Raw genomic sequence first — 18,389 nt, 5'->3', positions numbered from 1 at the left:
GCAAATCTAAAAGAGAACAAATGGATTCATAGGAATCAGATTCAACAATAACCTTGCGAAGCCCTATTGCCACACCAAACTCATAACCTTTGAGGATGGTCACGGCTTCAGCTGCACCCACACACGGAGAGCCCGAATGGCATGCATGATCATTGCCACGAAAGAGCCCCCAGCATCCCGCAAAACAATCACCACAAAATCGGATCTCGTCGACGCCGACCAACGAGTATCAACATTAATTTTTGTATATGGCGTGGCAAGAAGAACCACCGGGACAATTGATCAGCCACCATCACAAGTGCAGATGGCTCCGGATTCCTTCAGGCTGCATCAAAGAATGCTTCAGCCGAGTTAGTGATTCCACGTAGGACCTGTGTGGGATTGATTTGTATTTGATTATACAAAAGGTTGCACCTAGCTTTCCATATATGCCAGTACGTGAAGCCTACATATGATAGTAAAGACATTCGGTCACCATTAGTACCAACATGCAGGTTTGAGAATAAGAATAACCACTCCATCCAATTCGAGACATCATTCCTGTCAATCTTAAGATTAAGAATCCCTCCAAACTAGATGGTCTCCACCCATGGGCATAATAATAGTAAATGTTCGATCGACTCATCCTGGTTGTGGCATATCGGGCATGTCAGGTTGGGGGCGAAACGCCGTTTGTACAATTCTTCCATCGTGACCAAAGCTCTGTGGAGGGTTTTCCACATGAAATTACGGATCTTTGCTGGGGTTTGAAGCTTCCATATGAACTTCCAAACCCGACTCGGGGTAACACGGGATAAAGAAGGATGTTGCATCACCGGGGACTAAGTTCGAGATTGAACCCATTGGTACCCAATCTTTACAAAGTACCCTCCATTCTTGGTAGCCGGGCAAATGAATTTGTCTCCACTCATTGAATCACCAATCTGCATATCACTTATGGAATTAAGATCCTCTATGGATAAGAAGGGTTGAAGGGAGTTGAGTTCCCAAGTTCTAGTAGTTGGACAAATAAGAGTTGCTACCCAGGTATCCTTGGTGATCGGCACCTCTCCACCTGGAATAAGATAGCCCGAGAGGAGGGATGAGAGCTACCTGTCAACCCAAATCCACACATTATGCCCGTCCATGATTTGCCAATGTGCCCCCTTCAACAATATATCTATTCCCACTAATAAGCTGGTCCAAGCCCATGATGCCCAGCTTCCCCACTAAGCATCTAGAAAAGAACAATATGGGAAGTACCGGGCCTTGAGAACCGAAGCCCATAACGAATTCGGCTCCGTGATCAACCTCCAACATTGCTTGGCAAGAAGAGCATCATTGAAGATTTTAAAGTTCCTAAAACCCCCTTCATGCTTTGGAAGGCCTAACACATTTTTTGATACCCAATGAATTTTCCGCTCCCCATTTCTCTGCCCCCACCAGAACCCAGCAATCATGGAAACTTAAATAAATTCATCGGGTACGCTAGAATAGCTTGAAATTAGTAACATGCGATTATTTATTTTACATGAATAAGACGTCTAATCGTGACAATGAATACGATACTTTCAAAAAACACTAAAATGATTACTATATAATGGAATAGAATCCCATCTGGATCCTATTTGTGAGGATCTAAAAGATCAACAATTATGTCCGTTCATCGTACATTGTGCGGTTAGAAATTATTTTAAAATTTTTATTTAAAATTAAATATAAACAATACCTAATGAAAATTGACCCCACAATGAAAGATGAACAGTTGCGATTGATTAATCCTCCGGATCCCCACAAAGAGAATCCAAAGAGGATCCTCATCCCCATATAATCAAGTGATCATAGGATTTTGGATTTTGATGCTTTTTTGTAAAGTTACTTCTTAAAGAAAACCTAAAAGATAAACAATTCATATTGTATAAATTTTGCAACTTCTCACTGGCACACAAGGACTAGACTAGTCCTAGACCTACCACTTGAAAAAACAAGATTAGTATTACACCTATTTCTATTACTTTGCAACCCTTCTCAACACATCAAAGCAAATCCAATCATTGTCTATCTTTTCATCCAAATCTCATCCCAAAATTAAGTAAATACTTCAAATGGTCATTTATCATAAATCAATAACATTCAAATTAAGACCCTTCATTCCCTTTTAATTAAAAAAAAGAAAAAGAAAATCATCCTTCACTCATGCATTGGCAGAGCTATTACTCCTATTCTTCTTGAATTTCATATATTTAGCCAATCCAAATCCCATATTTATTGAATAAAGAGCAATAAGGTTTGTAAAACTCTAGTATTCTCTATATAATATTTGTTTCTATTTTATCCTACCTTTCCTTGAGTTTTAGGGTTTGCAAAATTTTTAGTAATTCTCTATGTTGAGTTTAATAATTCTTTTAATAGTATAGATGACATCATGCAATGTTTTTGAAATATGAAATTCGTCGAGAATAATTATGATTACTATAAATAGATAAAATTATCTATACATATTTTGACCACTTAATTATTTGGATATATTATGATGTTTTGCATTAGTAATTTTATAAGCACTATTTGCTTTTTCTTCTTCTATACTTGTGTGAGGTCCCTTCTCACAAGGAATCCGGGTTCGGCCACTGCAACTTCTCTATATTTACTAACACACGAAGAAGTAAAGGTTATGTGAGTCTTACCTTAAAATTAGTAATCAACCTCTTCATTTGTTCAAAATTCTAAGATTCGAACCTCGTTAGCGACAAATTTGATATCAATTATTTGGATTAAAAAAAAAAAAAAAAAAAAAACCTCAAAACCAAAAATAATAGATAAACTATTATGAGATTTAGTTGATGTCCATATTACACACACACACACACACACACACAAAAAAAAAAAAGACTAGTTGATCTAATTTGCATTATTTATATTTTTTTTACCCCATTGAATTTCTTCTTTTCTTACTTACCACGTTATTGACACATAGACATGCAAAGAGTGAAAAATAAATGGAACTATGCAAAGATTACCAAAGAACGAAGCAAAACTCATGTAAAATTACCTTCGCCTCAAACTCTTTGTTCCCATATTAATTTATTAGCTTTCCCTTGAATTTAATTTACAAATGACATGTAAGCCATATGTTAAATTCCTCACTTTGTATCAAATTAACTGACGTCTACAAATATTAGAAGGGAAAATGTGGTGAGCGAATTGAAAAAAATTCAAAACTCTGTTGGGAATTACAATGATAAGGCAAAAACAGTATCTTTGAGTTTAAACAATTAAAACCCTTGATCAAGGACCAAAGCCTCACAAGCCTACTATGGGGGGCTTTGGCCAATGGATCTCTGATACCTAATTTAGTATCTCTGAAAATAGTGAGTGTTTAGGGCTTGTATGTGTAGCAAAAAGCTTACTAAAATATGGTGGAGATGAGGTATTTATAGAGAAGGTGGCCTGCCATAATGTTAAGGTTTTGCCCCACACATGGTGGCATCCTATTGGTCAAGGTATGTCATCCGTTGGATGAATGAGGAAATAATATTCCCAAGATATTAATTAGGAGGAAAGATAATTAGGAGGAAAGACCTTGGGATAATGGTGGAAGTTTCCCTAAGTGATTGTGATAGGGATTCCTTACTTGATTGAGTTGATCTTCAATTGGGAATATATTAAAGATAGAATTTAGTAATGAACCCTATCTTTATCATGCCACAATCAGGGGAGCTTTGAGCATTAGTAGTCTGCTTCTTGAACTTCCAAAGCTCTGAATGCAACGTGGGAATATTTGTCTGCCCTACCCGTTCAATGAGGGCAATCTTGTCTTTCTTGAGGAAAAATTCACATGTCACCCCTAGGATTTTTGGGATTGTTTTTGGCTCCATAAATGCCCCCAACCCTGATGGGCTACATTCAAAAAATGGCAGTAGGTGTAAAAGTTCCAAGCTACTTAGGTAAGCAGAGAACTGTTTCCCAATTTGATGTTGATCTTCCAATTTGTCTTGGAAGTAAAGTCTTCTAGGAAAGGGAAAACAATTGCCACCAAAGCTTATTTAAGCAGGGGTTAAATAAATTTGAAGAAATTTTTTTATCCTAACAAGAAAGAGAAAGAGCCAGAGGAAATTTATTCCCCCTCCTTTAGCCTTCTTCTTTGCTTGCCTTTGCAAAGTGTTGATTATCGTCATCATTGTTTTTCTTCTCTATGCCGCATCAAGGTAAGAAATTTTTTTTTTTCCTTCTTCTTTTTGTTGGGTTATGCTACCGCAAAACAGCAGTCGAAGTGGTGCAACGTGTCGACTGGTAGAAACCAAGAGCTCGACTTGGCTCGAGCCGAGGGGAATGGCACACTGAGGTGCAAAGCTGGGCGAGCCGTGAGGCTCAACCCCTTGGGCTTGGCGCGAGTCGCTGTTGTTGGTAAGTTAGCCTCTTATTGAACCTTCAGTTGAGAAAAAGTCAAGGGCTTTCTTTGATGCTAGTGGAAATTTTGTTGCTTCCAAAAAGGTTGTTATCGAGCTATTTCTAGTATCTGGGTTCAAACATAGAGATCCAACTATGGCTAAGTCTAGATTGGCTTCTGAAAAGCTTGCCACTATGAGAAGTGAGGGGAACGTTCGTCACTTGGGAAAGTTGATTCGACTACAAGAAGGGGCCAAAGCATACTCCTTTTGTTGCTACCACATCTATATTGCCTTCTAAGAAAGAGGATAACACATCGCGACCCGAAATGTCCACCTGGACTTCGAATCGAGTTCTGCTGGCTGACACCAGGAAGGTGACGAAGCCATAAAGTGTAGTGATATGGAAAATGTGAGTAAATTTAAACCTAAAAATGCCTAAATGCAAGAGTGCGCATGTGAGCAGAATGAACTCAATTCACACGTGATGTCAGAGCATAAGTACATTAAAAGTAGGATAAGAAATATACCATCGAAGGTAATCTCATACTCCAACTTTTGCCAAGTATCCTCATCGACACAGAAACTTTGCCACTAAAACCTGGAGGGGCGAAAAATAAGGGTGAGTAGGCCTAAAAGTAAAGCTTTGTAAAAACCTTTTTGAAAACGTAATAACCCCTCGCTGTAAAACAAGTATAGTTTCCAAAATATACGTACTACATATAGTATGAAAATACTTATCGTAGCCTGCAATATCTCAAGAATTCAATATGTCACAATATTTCATAAATAAATATCTAATGTCTGGTAATCACATAATCTTGCATAAACAAACATAACATATCAAGTGCTCATCGACATATGCTGACACTTGAGTTCATGCAGAGATATTCTGACATGAACAAGACTAGGTGTAATAATGATTTTACGTTTTACGCATTGTTTATGATTTATTTACGATTTATTGAAATTTTACGTTTACAAAAGATTTACGAACCATGGTTTTTTACGCCTTACGATATATGATGGATTCACGAATATGAATTTATGTTTTCACATGATTGATTTATTATGGTTTATGAGATGATGATTTGAGCTTTTAAGCTCCGATGATTTGATACGAGAAAGGCGATTTATGTTTTCGGTGCTTACTTAATGAGTAATCATACAACACATACACACAACACGTATGCATTTGTCCATGGCCATAGGTCATGGTTGATGAGTAGTGAGATCTTTATGGCATACTCCCAGCTTCACTAACGAAACCAGTGTCGGACAGCTTCACTACCCGCGACTAGTGTCGGTGTGCGATGTAGTTATATATTTCTTCTCTGGCATAACATAGTGTCGTACAACTTCACCTTCGGATGATGGTTATGCCTTCGGGCAACTATGATACCCCTAGTTGAGTACTTTATTATTTCAATTTACGAAGATTTTATGGATTTGCCTTTGGGCGACTATGTTACCATTACTGAGCACTGTTTTATACATACACGCTTTATGAAGGTTTTATGGCATGCTAGGGTTTTTCAGAAAACCTATTATGTAGTATTATATATGTGTTTTCAAAACAAGGGGTTAGTATGTTCAAAAGAAAAATGGTTTTACTTAGTATTATTATTATAAACTTTGCGGGTTGCAGATCGTAATATCGATAACTTATTCGTTGGATTCATTAAGCAAGTAAGAAAATCCTGAGGGTACCAAAATACCATTTTGTCCCTCAATGTGAGAATGTGCCTAGATCGTCTGATTTACACCTTTAAAAATTAATAAAATCGTAAAAGTAGAGACGAGTTGTTTCAAAGAAAAATGCTCAAGTGTGATTTCTCAGCTGTTGTAAATAGAGCAATTGAGGATGGAGCTTCCACGATCAGAGCTGCTGAAGATGAGGTGTCAGATGAACAAACTGCTGAGTGCAAAGTGGTTGTTGAATGTGGGATGGCTGCTGGATACGGGGTGGCTGCTGACGAGCCATAGATATCCAAGATGATAATAAGTAGTCTACTTTGTTTAGCTTGTGTCAGATTTTGGTGCTATTCGTGAAAGTTTATCATATTGCTAGAAATTTAATAAATTGCTTTCATCGCTTTAGCCCCATCTTTGTAACTTCGCTTTGTCTTGCGAAACTTTTAGCCACAGCATCGACAGTTGGGCACAATGGTTTTAGTCAAGCAGATGAGTCCATGTAGCCACTGTGGTCGTGAGTCTTGGCTTCCTAGGGCGTCGAGCTGCTTAGCTTGTTGTGAGCTGTTGCCTTTTAACCATGTGCTGCTTAGTTGGTATTTGAATCTTTGATTTTTTGAGTTGTGAGGCCTACATCACAACATGATAAAGAAAACCCTAATTCAAGTCAAATTAGGATGTCTTGAGGATTAAGCAACGTAATCACAGTCTTAGGAGTATTGAATATCTTATCCTAGATTCCATCCTATATAGTCTCCCGATTTAATTGAGACTGCTTTCCCTACAAGGAATCTCAAGATGTCTATAAATACTCTAGCCTAGGTATTTATCTCACGAAGTATTTTATGATCCAATGATCTATATCAATCGATCAGAACCAAAGATACGTCTCTCTTACATTATCTCTACACCTACCAAAGGCTCATCTTGCATGTACGACGCCGTCTACGCATAGATACGTCCATGAAGAACTCATCTCCTGAACACCTTGTCCTAGGCTATTCGTCAAGGTTCATTCACGATGTATTGGACATTACACCATTCTTCTTTAGAAATACACTTGTGTCTTGATTCTCCTTGCTAGATATATGTAGGTTGATTTGAATTCAACCACACGCCCTAATCAACCTCATTCTCCCCTGGCCGGAGATCATGGGCAATTCCAATTGGATTTCCCCTCCGTCTGTGGATATGCATGAATTTGGTTCTAACACCACCCACGATATGGGTCATGGACTCTTCACCCTACCCATGACATATAATATAGGTTGTTTGGGCCACCCTTAATATTTTCTACTATCGGGCCACACCCTGGTTTAATGGTTGCACGGTACCAACTCTTTGGAGTCTCTTCTTGGGTGTCTGCTGAATGTGTTCTCTTACCAACAACGACCTTCAGAACTACTAGCTGGCAAGACTGCAAAGAATGGCCTGCATAATTAAAGACTGCCTAGTATGCTCTATAACCTCCCCTCCCAGCTGCTTGCTAGGATTTTTCCTATAAATAGCCAAGTCAAATAGAGGAAATGGTAATCGCCGCTTACTACTTAGGGTACTCTTAAGTTCTCTTTTCCTCTCTACTACTTTTCTGACTTAGGCATTGGAGGCCCTTAGGTGGGTACCTTGGTCTCTTTTCAACGTATTTGTCAAATATGCTAATGGTGTTTGTTCTCTTATAGGTGAAATTCGTCAAATAAACTGTGTACAAAATTTGTATCCGCACATATGAACCAATATCAACATTTAATGTACTTCATCTTAAATTTTCTAAGCACTGAGATTTGAATTGGAGAATATATTATTCATTATTCATAGTAGAGGGACTTGTGATCTACAATTAATTATTCAATACAATTTGATGAATTGACATTGCCATAAGAGAATGAACTGCACAAGTCCAAACTTAATCCAATATAAATTTTGTGAGTAAATAAAATGACATAATGAGTGTGGCTATAGGTTTATTATGAGTGAGAATAGTTTAGACATGAATCATGAGTGCAAAGAGAATTATTAGTTTGCTAAGAAAATGATATACAATAACAGTGTGTGTGTAGACGTTTTTAAAATGACTGAAAGCATTCTTAATGTATATGCTTTTGGAACTAATTCTTAGTAAAAATGCAAGTGAATCTTGAAAAAAATACTTAAAAGTATTTCCTAGAAAAAACATCAGTTTGTGTTTCTTCTAAAATGCACTTTAGATCCTTTTAGAACTCAAAAACATATTCAATAAACGGTCTTTCAATCATTTTAAATGCACTTTCAAACATGCTCTAAGACCCACTCCAACATTTGGAGTAAAACTAAAATTTTGAGTTATAAACATACTCCAACTTGCTCCAGCTCTTGAGCCAAATATGATTTTTAACCCAAAACTCATTTCGGGGCAAATTTAGCACATAATTTCACCCTAGGTTAGTGGGCTGGCTCACCATATATGTGTACTTTTAGTTTTATATTTATAAATTTATTGAGTTCAACAGCTAAGATATATTATAATTAAATCTGACGATAAAAAAAAAAATCTAATGATCCAATTTTAAATCTAACGACTAAAACATTAAAAAAAAATTATCTTCCATGTGTTTCGTATTATTTCATAGTATTCCATGAAACTCATGGTGTTGGTTTAGCGATTTTTCAATATTTATCGAAATTTAAATATTTTTTTTGTTAAAATGTTCATACAATTTAATTAGGATAGTTTACATAATTTTTTATTTTATTTTTTTTTTTTGAAAAAAAAGTTACTTTATCATGCCCCGGACCTGGAGTCAATGGGACCTCATGCCCGGTACGCGAGTAAAAGTTAAAGTAAAACTAAAAACGTAAAACAATAACTTCTCTTAAACAAGTAACTATTACAAAATCCTTACAGAGTGTACAAAAATAACAAAACTGTTAAATCTCTTGTCTAACCCAAACTCAGCTCGTCTAGCACTTATCTTGTCAAATAATAAAAAGGTGAAGGGTGAGTAACAACCACCGTCGCTCAGTGAGTAGAATATTTAATATGCCAGTCAAGCGATGCCATTTTAGCCACTATAGAAAATACAATAATAGTGTCAAAATCATCAAGCACGTAGTGCCATATCACATCATCCCTTTACATGTTCATTATATCCTTCATAAATAGTAACTGTAATATCCCACATCGCCCAGGGGAGTGGATCCTCTAAGCCTTATATGTATATTTCCATCTCTACTTAGCACGAGGCCTTTTGGGAGCTCACTGGCTTCGGTTTCTGTCAGAACTCTGAAGTTAAGCGAATAGAGCGCGAGAGCAATCCTATGATGAGTAACCCACTGGGAAGTTCTCATGTGAGTTCCCAGAAACAAAACCGTGAGGGTGTGGTAGGGGCCCAAAGCGGACAATATCGTGTTACGGTGGAGTTGAGGCTGGGATGTGGTGGGGGTCCAGGCCGGATGTCACAATTTGGTATCAGAGCCTAACTTTGGCCATGGTGTGTCGACAATGATGTCGGGCCCTAAGGGGGGTGGATTGTAACATCCCACATCGCCCAGGGGAATAGATCTTCTAAGCCTTATATGTATATTCTCATCTCTACCTAGCACGATGCCTTTTGGGAGTTCACTGCCTTCGGGTTTCGTTGAAACTCTGAAGTTAAGCGAATAGCGCGCGAGAGCAATCCCATGATGGGTGACCTATTGGGAAGTTCTCGTGCGAGTTCCAAGAAACAAAACCGTGAGGGTGTGGTAGGGGCCCAAAGCGGACAATATCATGCTACGGTGAAGTCGAGCCAGGGATGTGGTGGGGGCCCAGACCAAGATGTGACAGTAACTGACCACATGACTCCTATTGGCTATTTTGCCCTAATGTCCCCGTGTGCAGTTTACATTTATTCGTCGAAGTAATGCAACACTAAAGTTCTCATGCTCCATGAACAATTCCAAATATCCACATATCACTATATTAATAATTCTGAAAGCATTTCCACAAATCTAACATGCTTGACTTGAAATAGAAATATTTGAAATTAAGTATAATTATGAACATGCTTTTGCACTCTTCTTTATAGTATAGATGATGGATGACTTTATACTATGAAGATGTTTTTGAGATATATATGTACCTATGGTTGGAAAGTCTATATTCAATGGTTTTGTGCGTATCTAGTGGTTACATATTGACCTTCGGGTTGGGTGCTGTAGGAGACTTCGGGCGATGATACTTATATTAACCTTCAAGTTGGGTGTTGTAGGAGCCTACGAGCAATTGATACTTGTGAAGGAAGTTTTTGAAGGAAGAGTTCTATATGCCTTCGGGCAATACTGATTCCACTAGTTAGTACACACCATATATGATATTTGTTTTATGAAAGGTTTTATGGCATGCTAGGGTTTTCGGCAAATCTATCACATATTATGCTATTAGTTTTCATAAAACTTTGGGGTTAATACGTTGTTGAATAATTATGTTGTACTACTTATATATATATCAACTTGGTCAACTCATGTTTGTTTTGCAGCCCCTCAGGATTTAGATTCAAGGCGTATGATCTTGGCGTCAAAGCACTTCCGCATCGGCATCTTCGAGTTCTCTGGATGTAGGACCCACTCCTTTGTTCATTCAATTTTATATCATTTCTTTTCTAGTGTATAGAATTAGTTATATGCTCTGAATACGTTCCTCATTTGCATATTAATTATATTTAAATTTATAAGTCTTATTTATTTCTTGTTCTCATGCATTCTAATATGGCTTCATCACCTTTGGGTGTCGATCATCACGTGCCTACCCTGGTGTTTGGGAGAATATCAGGGTCGGGCGTGTCATACTTTAAGGAAAAAAAATTAACGTAAATTCATTTTTTAATAATATCGAGCTAAAAATTTAATTCATAAGGATTGAAGTAGAAAAACTATTTCTGAGTAAAAATCTAAAATTTATGGGTTACAAATTTTAAGTTTAACCTAAAAGTTGGAGATAATCTAAGTATAGATAATGTTAAGTGAATATAGCCACAATTAATATTTAATAATAAAAAAAAACCAAAAATAATGTTTTTTAAAAATAGAAACCAAGAGCCAAAATATGACAAACAAAAGAAAGAAAAAGTAAAAAAACGAAAGAGATTAAAAGTGGTAAAGAAAGGAATAAAAAATCCCAAGAGTCCAGTCGCCCGTTGCAGAAGTAAATGAGAGGTGTCGTTCACGAGGGCCAACAGCTAAAATAACATTAAAAGACTAAATTACCCTTCATTCTGGAGCCGCTGTTGTCATAGCAACAAACAAACAGAGAATGCGGTTGGTTCTTGGTTTTGGCCGAGTAAATAATTAGCGAAGAGACATGGGATGGCAAGCTGTAAACGATGTTGCTTTCTTCACTAATGTTACAAGTTAAGGGCCTGAACTTTGAAGGCTTACGTTGAATCCACGTGGTTGGGGTTTGACCTAATTTGGCTTCGGGAATCAGCAACATAGATTTGACTTAGCGTGCTCTCATCTCATTCCTACCCCACGAAACAGATGCACACAGAAGTACGTCAAAGGTCGTCGTTACAATTGCCAGATCAAATCTTAGTTCAAATTACTTGGTTGGCCCCTGCCCTTTTGTTTTTTTTTTTTTTTTGGGTTTTGAAGCCTTGTGATATTCTTTTATTTTTATTTTACAAGTGTTTTTTAAAATATTTAAAAGCACTTTAATGAAAGTACTTTCAGAAACAATACTTAATAAACGTACAAGTGAGTCTTAGAAAAATACTTGAAGTGCTTCTTGCAAGAAGTGTTAGAAATCCCACATTAGAGATTTGACAAAACAAATTACAATTTATATACAAACAGTCTCATTCTAATTACCCGAGACTTTTTAGGATAAAACTACACATATCTCTTTATACGTGGTTAAGTTGGAAAAATATTGGTGTTGGACCATTCATCCTGTGTCTTTGAAACTTTAACAAGTAGAACGTAATTGTTGCTTCTTCCAAAATGCATCAAGTGCTCTTGTAACCCAAAAACATTTTCACCAAAAGCGCTTTCAGTTATTCTAAAAGCACCTCTAAACCTATCTACATGAACAATTAATCTCGTCATTTGGCTTTTTGGCCCCATAATTATGTAAAAACATTTGTACATAATATTGTATTACCAAATCAAAACGTCATCGATTCACAATGACGATGAACTCATTCTATGTAAATCAATATCCTTTGTCATAGTCCTAGAAACATGACCACGTATTGCACAACAACAATAAAAAAAAAGCATTATGTGTTATTATGTGTTTACTTAGTATTTACCAAACGTTCCTTTTTTTATTAGGCATACATCAAAACCTGGCCAAACTATATTTCGTAATATTTAGGGCTTTCCTTTTGTGTTTAGTAAACTAGTTTCCCAATATTTCTATATACTTTGTTTTGCATTTGGTTAGTTTTATAAATCACTTACTTTTACTAGATAAATCTTCCTATAATTCCTATAAGTCACTTGAAACTTAACTATTTCGGATCAAATCCACTTACATTTGGGAAGGATGGAGAACAATCAACCGACTAAGCTAACTAAGGTTTCCTCTTGATATTATGGTTAAATGCAAACACGCATGTTTACAATTCCTAATTAAACAAGGATCCTTCGTACTACTATATGAACCCTTCCGACAACGTATGCACTCAATAATTTCACACCACTTTAAACACATTGCACACCAAGCTTGACCAAAACTTGAGGGTCAAAGAATTCTTAAACGACACCAGTATCTCGCAATTTCTTCATATAGGTAGTGTTTTAACTTTAACTATTTGGTGAATATTAAATTTTCAATTTCTTGTGTTAGTTTATCATGATTTATCATTTGTTATGATACTTGTGTCCCGTGTTTCAGTTTAGTTCAGTTGTGTTGGTCCATTAATATCTTGGTTGGGATTCTTATTTCGTGGCATGGGTCTGAGAAAGGTGGCAGAATTAATTGCTGGAAAATAAATAAAGTTATCGGTGGTTGGTAGTAGAAAAAGAATATTATTTACCTTAAGCTATCCCAAAAAAAAAAAAAAAAAAAAAAAAAAAAAAAAAAAAAAGTGAGAGGGCAGAATCGGAAAAAGAGAAAAGTTGCATGAGAAACTCGGAAATAGAGGGAAGAATAAGACGACGCTTGGCGTGATGCCGCACCCATCTATTACCAAATGTTAACTTGTCCCTCTCTCTCTTTCTCTAAAACCACCCGAAATCTCTCCCACTTTTCTCAGCAAACAAACAGAAAGCTAGAGCTCTCTAGCTACCTATCCAGCTCTACGGATGATGGCGTCAAGTAGTAAGAAGGTGGGTGCAACTAGTAGTTCCGGCAGCACTCATCAGCATGCATGGTGGTCGTCCTCCTCGTCGATTGCGGCTCTGCTGTTTGTGGTTCCGCTGGTTGTGGTTTTCGGGTTGATTTCTTTGCTGGGTCCGGACACCGCCAATTGGGTTTTTACTTCCCCCTCTGCTTCTTTGCCTTTAAATTTGACTGCTACTAGTACTAGTAGTGGTAATAGTGATTCAAACGATGACGTTTTGGGGTTGCAATCGACGGTGGTTGTGGTAGATATGCACAACATAGAAGAAGCTCACTCCGATGACTCGGTACAAAATCGATCCTCGTCGCCTCCTCTCGCCGTTGAAGAAGAAGAAGAAGAAGAAGCAGCTTTGCCACCTCTTCAACAACCCGTAAGTCCTGCATCCTTATCATGCATGTTAAAATTTCTTTTCCTTTAATTCATGCTTTAATTTTTTTGGATTTTTTTTTATTTGATTGCTTGTTCTTGCCATCTTTCTTATGCTTTTGGCTTTAATTTAATTGTTTTTGATTTTTGGGTGGGAAAAATTAATTAAGCTCTGTAAAAAATTGTCAGAAAAAAAATTAAGAAACTGGATTTTATTTATTTATTTTGTTTAATGGTTCTGTAATCTTTGAAATCAGAATTTTATTAAATTTACTTCACGTTTTTATTATGATCGAGAGAAAAAAAAAATATAGTTCCAATGGGTATTATTATGTAATAAATATCTAGCTGTCACAGTTAATGTCCTTTTTCCCCATCACCTCTGGCTTTTCGGTGAATGAAGTAATTGAGAATAAAGTTGTAAAAAAGTTAATTAAGTGCTCAATCTCTCTGTGCTTTTGCATATACTTGTTTAGTTTCTACTATTTAAATATTGTCCCAGGTGATATGGACCATATGTGTGTAATTGGCATATATTCCAAACGTATTAACGTGTCACATGGATGCTTTCAATCTTTGTCATCCGATGTTGCTCTTTCTCTCAGCAATAATTTTGATTCGCCTACAGAGTTTTAATTTAAACAGTTGGATTATTAATTGATTGAGGGTTGTGTCTTTGTCAATAAAACAATTAAAATGTTTTTTTTTTTTTAATTTTTTTTTTTATATAGAATGTGACAAGGGGAGACGACTTCATGAATGAAACTCATGCTTCTATCATGGAAAGACGACAAAGAAAGAAAACGAATTTAGGGTGGCTGGAGGCCCGCCTTAGAAGAGCTCGAGCTGCAATAAGAGAAGCTAAATTTGGAAATCAAACACGTGGCGTCGACTACATTCCTAATGGTCCAATGTATTGGAATGCTAATGCCTTTCACAGGTACGTGCCGACTTCAATTATGTTTAGAATGAATTAGATTCAGTTTTGCAAGTCAACATTCAAAATGTCAATTTGGTATTTTGTTATTCATTCACCCATGTTATTACTACTTAAATATGTAACATATATTATACAATGGAATGACCGTTATTATTTTTTATTCTTGAATGTGTTAACTCAATTTGAATTTGCAGGAGCTATTTGGAAATGGAAGAAAAGTTCAAGGTCTTCGTTTATGGAGAAGGGGAACCCCCGTTGTTTCATAATGGCCCTTGCAAGAGCATATACTCCATGGAGGGGAACTTTATTCATGAAATTGAGGTGAATAAACAATTTCGGACTCGAGATCCAGAAAAAGCGCATGTTTATTTTCTACCCTTCAGTGTGACAATGTTGGTTCGTTTTGTCTATGTGCGCGACTCACATGACTTTGGTCCAATCAGACGAACAGTGAGAGATTATGTCAATATTGTCTCTGAAAAATATCCCTACTGGAACCGAAGCCTTGGAGCTGACCATTTTATGCTTGCTTGCCATGATTGGGTATGGTGCTCTAACCACTTTATTCTGTTTACTACATTCCAATAAAATCTCATATTTCATGAATGCCAGTGTTCTAATTTTGATTGCTTGGATTCTGTTTCAGGGGCCCGAAACTTCAAATTCCAATCCTCATCTTCGCAAAAACTCAATCCGCGCATTATGCAATGCAAACACCTCAGAAGGGTTCAACCCCTCTAAGGATGTGTCCTTTCCCGAAATCAATCTTCAAACAGGTGACACGCACGGCTTCATTGGCGGGCCTTCTCCAAGGCTACGCTCAATCCTGGGTTTCTTCGCTGGAGGGGTTCATGGCCCTATTAGGCCTATTCTGCTAGAGCATTGGGAGAACAAGGATCCAGACTTGAGGGTCCATCAGTACCTTCCAAAGGGGGTTTCGTACTACGACATGATGAGACAGAGCAGGTTCTGCCTTTGCCCAAGTGGGTATGAAGTTGCAAGCCCAAGGGTAGTAGAGGCAATTTACACCGGATGTGTCCCCGTGCTCATCTCAGACCATTACGTGCCACCTTTCAGTGATGTTTTGAATTGGAAGTCGTTTTCCATCGAGGTTTCAGTGAGTGACATTCCCAATTTGAAGAAAATACTAACGAGCATATCCTCAAGACGGTACCTGAGAATGCAGAGGAGAATGTTACAAGTAAGGAGACATTTTGAGGTCAATTCTCCCCCAAAACGATTCGACGTTTTTCACATGATCCTCCATTCTATATGGTTAAGAAGATTGAACGTAAGAGTACATGATGATCAATAAGTTGTGATTCTCTTGTTCATAGGGTGATGGAATTCTTTACTTAGAGTACATGATGATCAATAAGTTGTGATTCTCTTGTTCATAGGGTGATGGAATTCTTTACTTTTTGTGGGGTTGTCCAATTGTGTAACAAGTGAGAAAATAAATTACATTCTCTAGGTTTCTTGTGTTTTTTTTTTTTTTTTTTTCCTTAATTAGGGTATCAATGCTTTCGTCACCAAAGGAATTGTAGTTACAATAATGCAAGTAGAAAGAATCAAGCAAACCATTGTCATGAACAGGTACCATTCTTGTAAATAATTCTTTGATGGCAACTTGACGCCTACGAGTACCACGACAGTCGAACAGTTGGTTTGAATCCACCCTTCATTGCTTTGATTTGTCTTTGCATTGGTGATGCACACCTTGATGGACTTTCATTAAGGAGGCTTTGACAATGTGTTAGACTTCGAATGCATTTTATAAATGTTTTAATAATAAATGTTTGTCGCTATTATTGCAGTATGGTTATATTTTTTTTTACTTATCGAATAACTATCAGTATTATAGTTCTAAAAGAATAATAATGTGACATCAAACAAAAGAATAATAATGTGACATCAAACCTGCAGAAGTTGGAGCTAAAGTCAAAAGTCAATCGTCGTAAGAAACTTGCTCAAGGAATCCAAACCCGAAAGTTCCCGAGATGTGTGCCTGCAGAAGTTGGAGCTAAAGTCAAAAGTCAATCCTCGAAAGAAACTTGCTCAAGGAATCCAAACCCGGAAGTTCCCGAGATGTGCTTGCATGCAACGCCATATTTAATGTGGATGTTTGATTTTCCATCTTGAATCGTCCTGATTTTGAATTGTTTCTTTAATCTAAATTGGGGTAATTACACTAATAACCTTAAAATTTATCAAGTTTTCACAAAACTTCCTCACGTTTAAAAAATTACACTAAATTTTGGTTCACTTTGACATAACCTCTTCACTCAAAATTTTGCTAATAAATTGACAATTTTTCCATTATAACTAATTATTTAAACAATAATTTTTTATTTATTTATAATTCCAGAGAAAAAGAAAATATTTAAAAAATGAATTAGACATTGAAATGGTCGCTAAATATTTTCTGATTGCGCTAAAAATATTTAATGCTTTATAACGAGATGAAGATCAAAATGTTTACTATTGTTGTAGTTCTTCATCACAAAGTGGAGGCTGCGACCAAACTATCTGCACTAAATACTTCTCTATTTTTTAACGCATTTTTTTATTTTTTTTATTTTTTCTAAACGTTTTACATGTACGTTTAATTCTACCTTATGTTATACCCATTGCATAGTGCACACTTTGCGCCATATAAATCGCAACTTAAATGCTTAAATACCATTCTAAAAGAATCCAACAAAAATCTCAAACAAATTCGAGAGAGATCTCGTTGAAAGTGAGATGAGGAGTACATGAAAGATGGAGCCAAATTACTAAATTTGTGATGTTAGATTGTTGGATCTAAAATTGGGAAGGGGGTTGAGATTTAGTTGTTGTTAGGTTAGTCCAAACATATTGGACTTGGTGGTGCAAATCGAACAAACAAGTATGAATGTAGTTAAGTGTGGAGTCAAAAATAATTCTAAAAATCATAGGGTTGACGCATGGATTATTTTTCAAGAAGGACAAGCCTACTACCAAATAACAACTACTGCAAGTGGATCAAGATGATGGCATTCAGGAGGACACACCGACAAGGCATCAAATAAATCATCCTTGATCTTGAGCAGCCTGAGAAGACGGCTAAAATCGGCTCACAACTGAGCCCAACCGTACTAAACCGTTTTCTCTCGTGCTCAACCGATCAATGCAAGCCATTTTCAAGGTCATCAAGAAGGCGTAAAGAGACAAATGGGACGATGAGTGTGAGAAATCATTTCAAGACTTGAAGAGATATTTGACATCCCTTCTGCTACTATCTAAGCCGGAAGTAGCTGAGGAATTATACATCTACTTAGTAATCTCAGATGTAGCAATAAGCTTTGCCCTTATATAAGAAGAGCTAGGGGCCCAACTGCCAGTATTCTACACTTCTAAAGCTCTCCGCAATGGAAAAACAAGATAATCGAGGATTGAAAATTTATTTTTGGCACTAATTGTTGCAGCTTAGAAGCTCAGACCATACTTTTAGGCATATATGGTTGTTGTCATGACTCAATATCCCCTAAGATATATCCTACATGGTCCAGACGTTTTTCAACAAGTGATGAAGTGGGCATTGGAACTTAGCCAATACGACTTTGGCAGACTTCATAGTAGAGTTCACTCCTAGCCTAGACTACGCGACCGTATAGCCCAAAGGCGCCCCTGAAGCATCCGAGCATAACCTAGCCGCACCAACCCTTCCTGGCAAAGAATTTTGGTGCCTCCATGTCGACAGTT

At 36.9% G+C, this 18,389-nt stretch overlaps 1 protein-coding gene across 1 annotated transcript; it reads left to right on the top strand.

The window, feature by feature from the left end:
- The first annotated feature begins 13,182 nt into the window (after positions 1-13,182).
- On the top strand, positions 13,183-16,340 carry LOC137713402 (probable glycosyltransferase At5g03795). The gene is made up of 4 exons (XM_068452696.1): positions 13,183-13,727; positions 14,455-14,663; positions 14,858-15,206; positions 15,310-16,340. Exons 1-4 carry the CDS (start codon positions 13,320-13,322, stop codon positions 15,976-15,978), a joined length of 1,635 nt encoding a protein of 544 aa, XP_068308797.1. The 5' UTR covers positions 13,183-13,319; the 3' UTR covers positions 15,979-16,340.
- The last annotated feature ends 2,049 nt before the right edge of the window (positions 16,341-18,389 follow it).

Source organism: Pyrus communis, chromosome 13, assembly GCF_963583255.1.
Source record: "Pyrus communis chromosome 13, drPyrComm1.1, whole genome shotgun sequence".
NCBI lineage: Eukaryota > Viridiplantae > Streptophyta > Magnoliopsida > Rosales > Rosaceae > Pyrus > Pyrus communis.
The sequence above is the reverse complement of the archived record's forward strand: the minus strand, read 5'-3'. Positions and strand labels throughout refer to the sequence as shown.

Coding starts and splice junctions, on each gene's coding strand:
- LOC137713402 (XM_068452696.1), top strand. CDS start 13,320: ATGATGGCGTCAAGTAGTAAGAAGGTGGGTGCAACTAGTAGTTCCGGC. Junction 13,728..14,454: donor TGCCACCTCTTCAACAACCC/GTAAGTCCTGCA, acceptor TTTTTTATATAG/AATGTGACAAGGGGAGACGA. Junction 14,664..14,857: donor AATGCTAATGCCTTTCACAG/GTACGTGCCGAC, acceptor TTGAATTTGCAG/GAGCTATTTGGAAATGGAAG.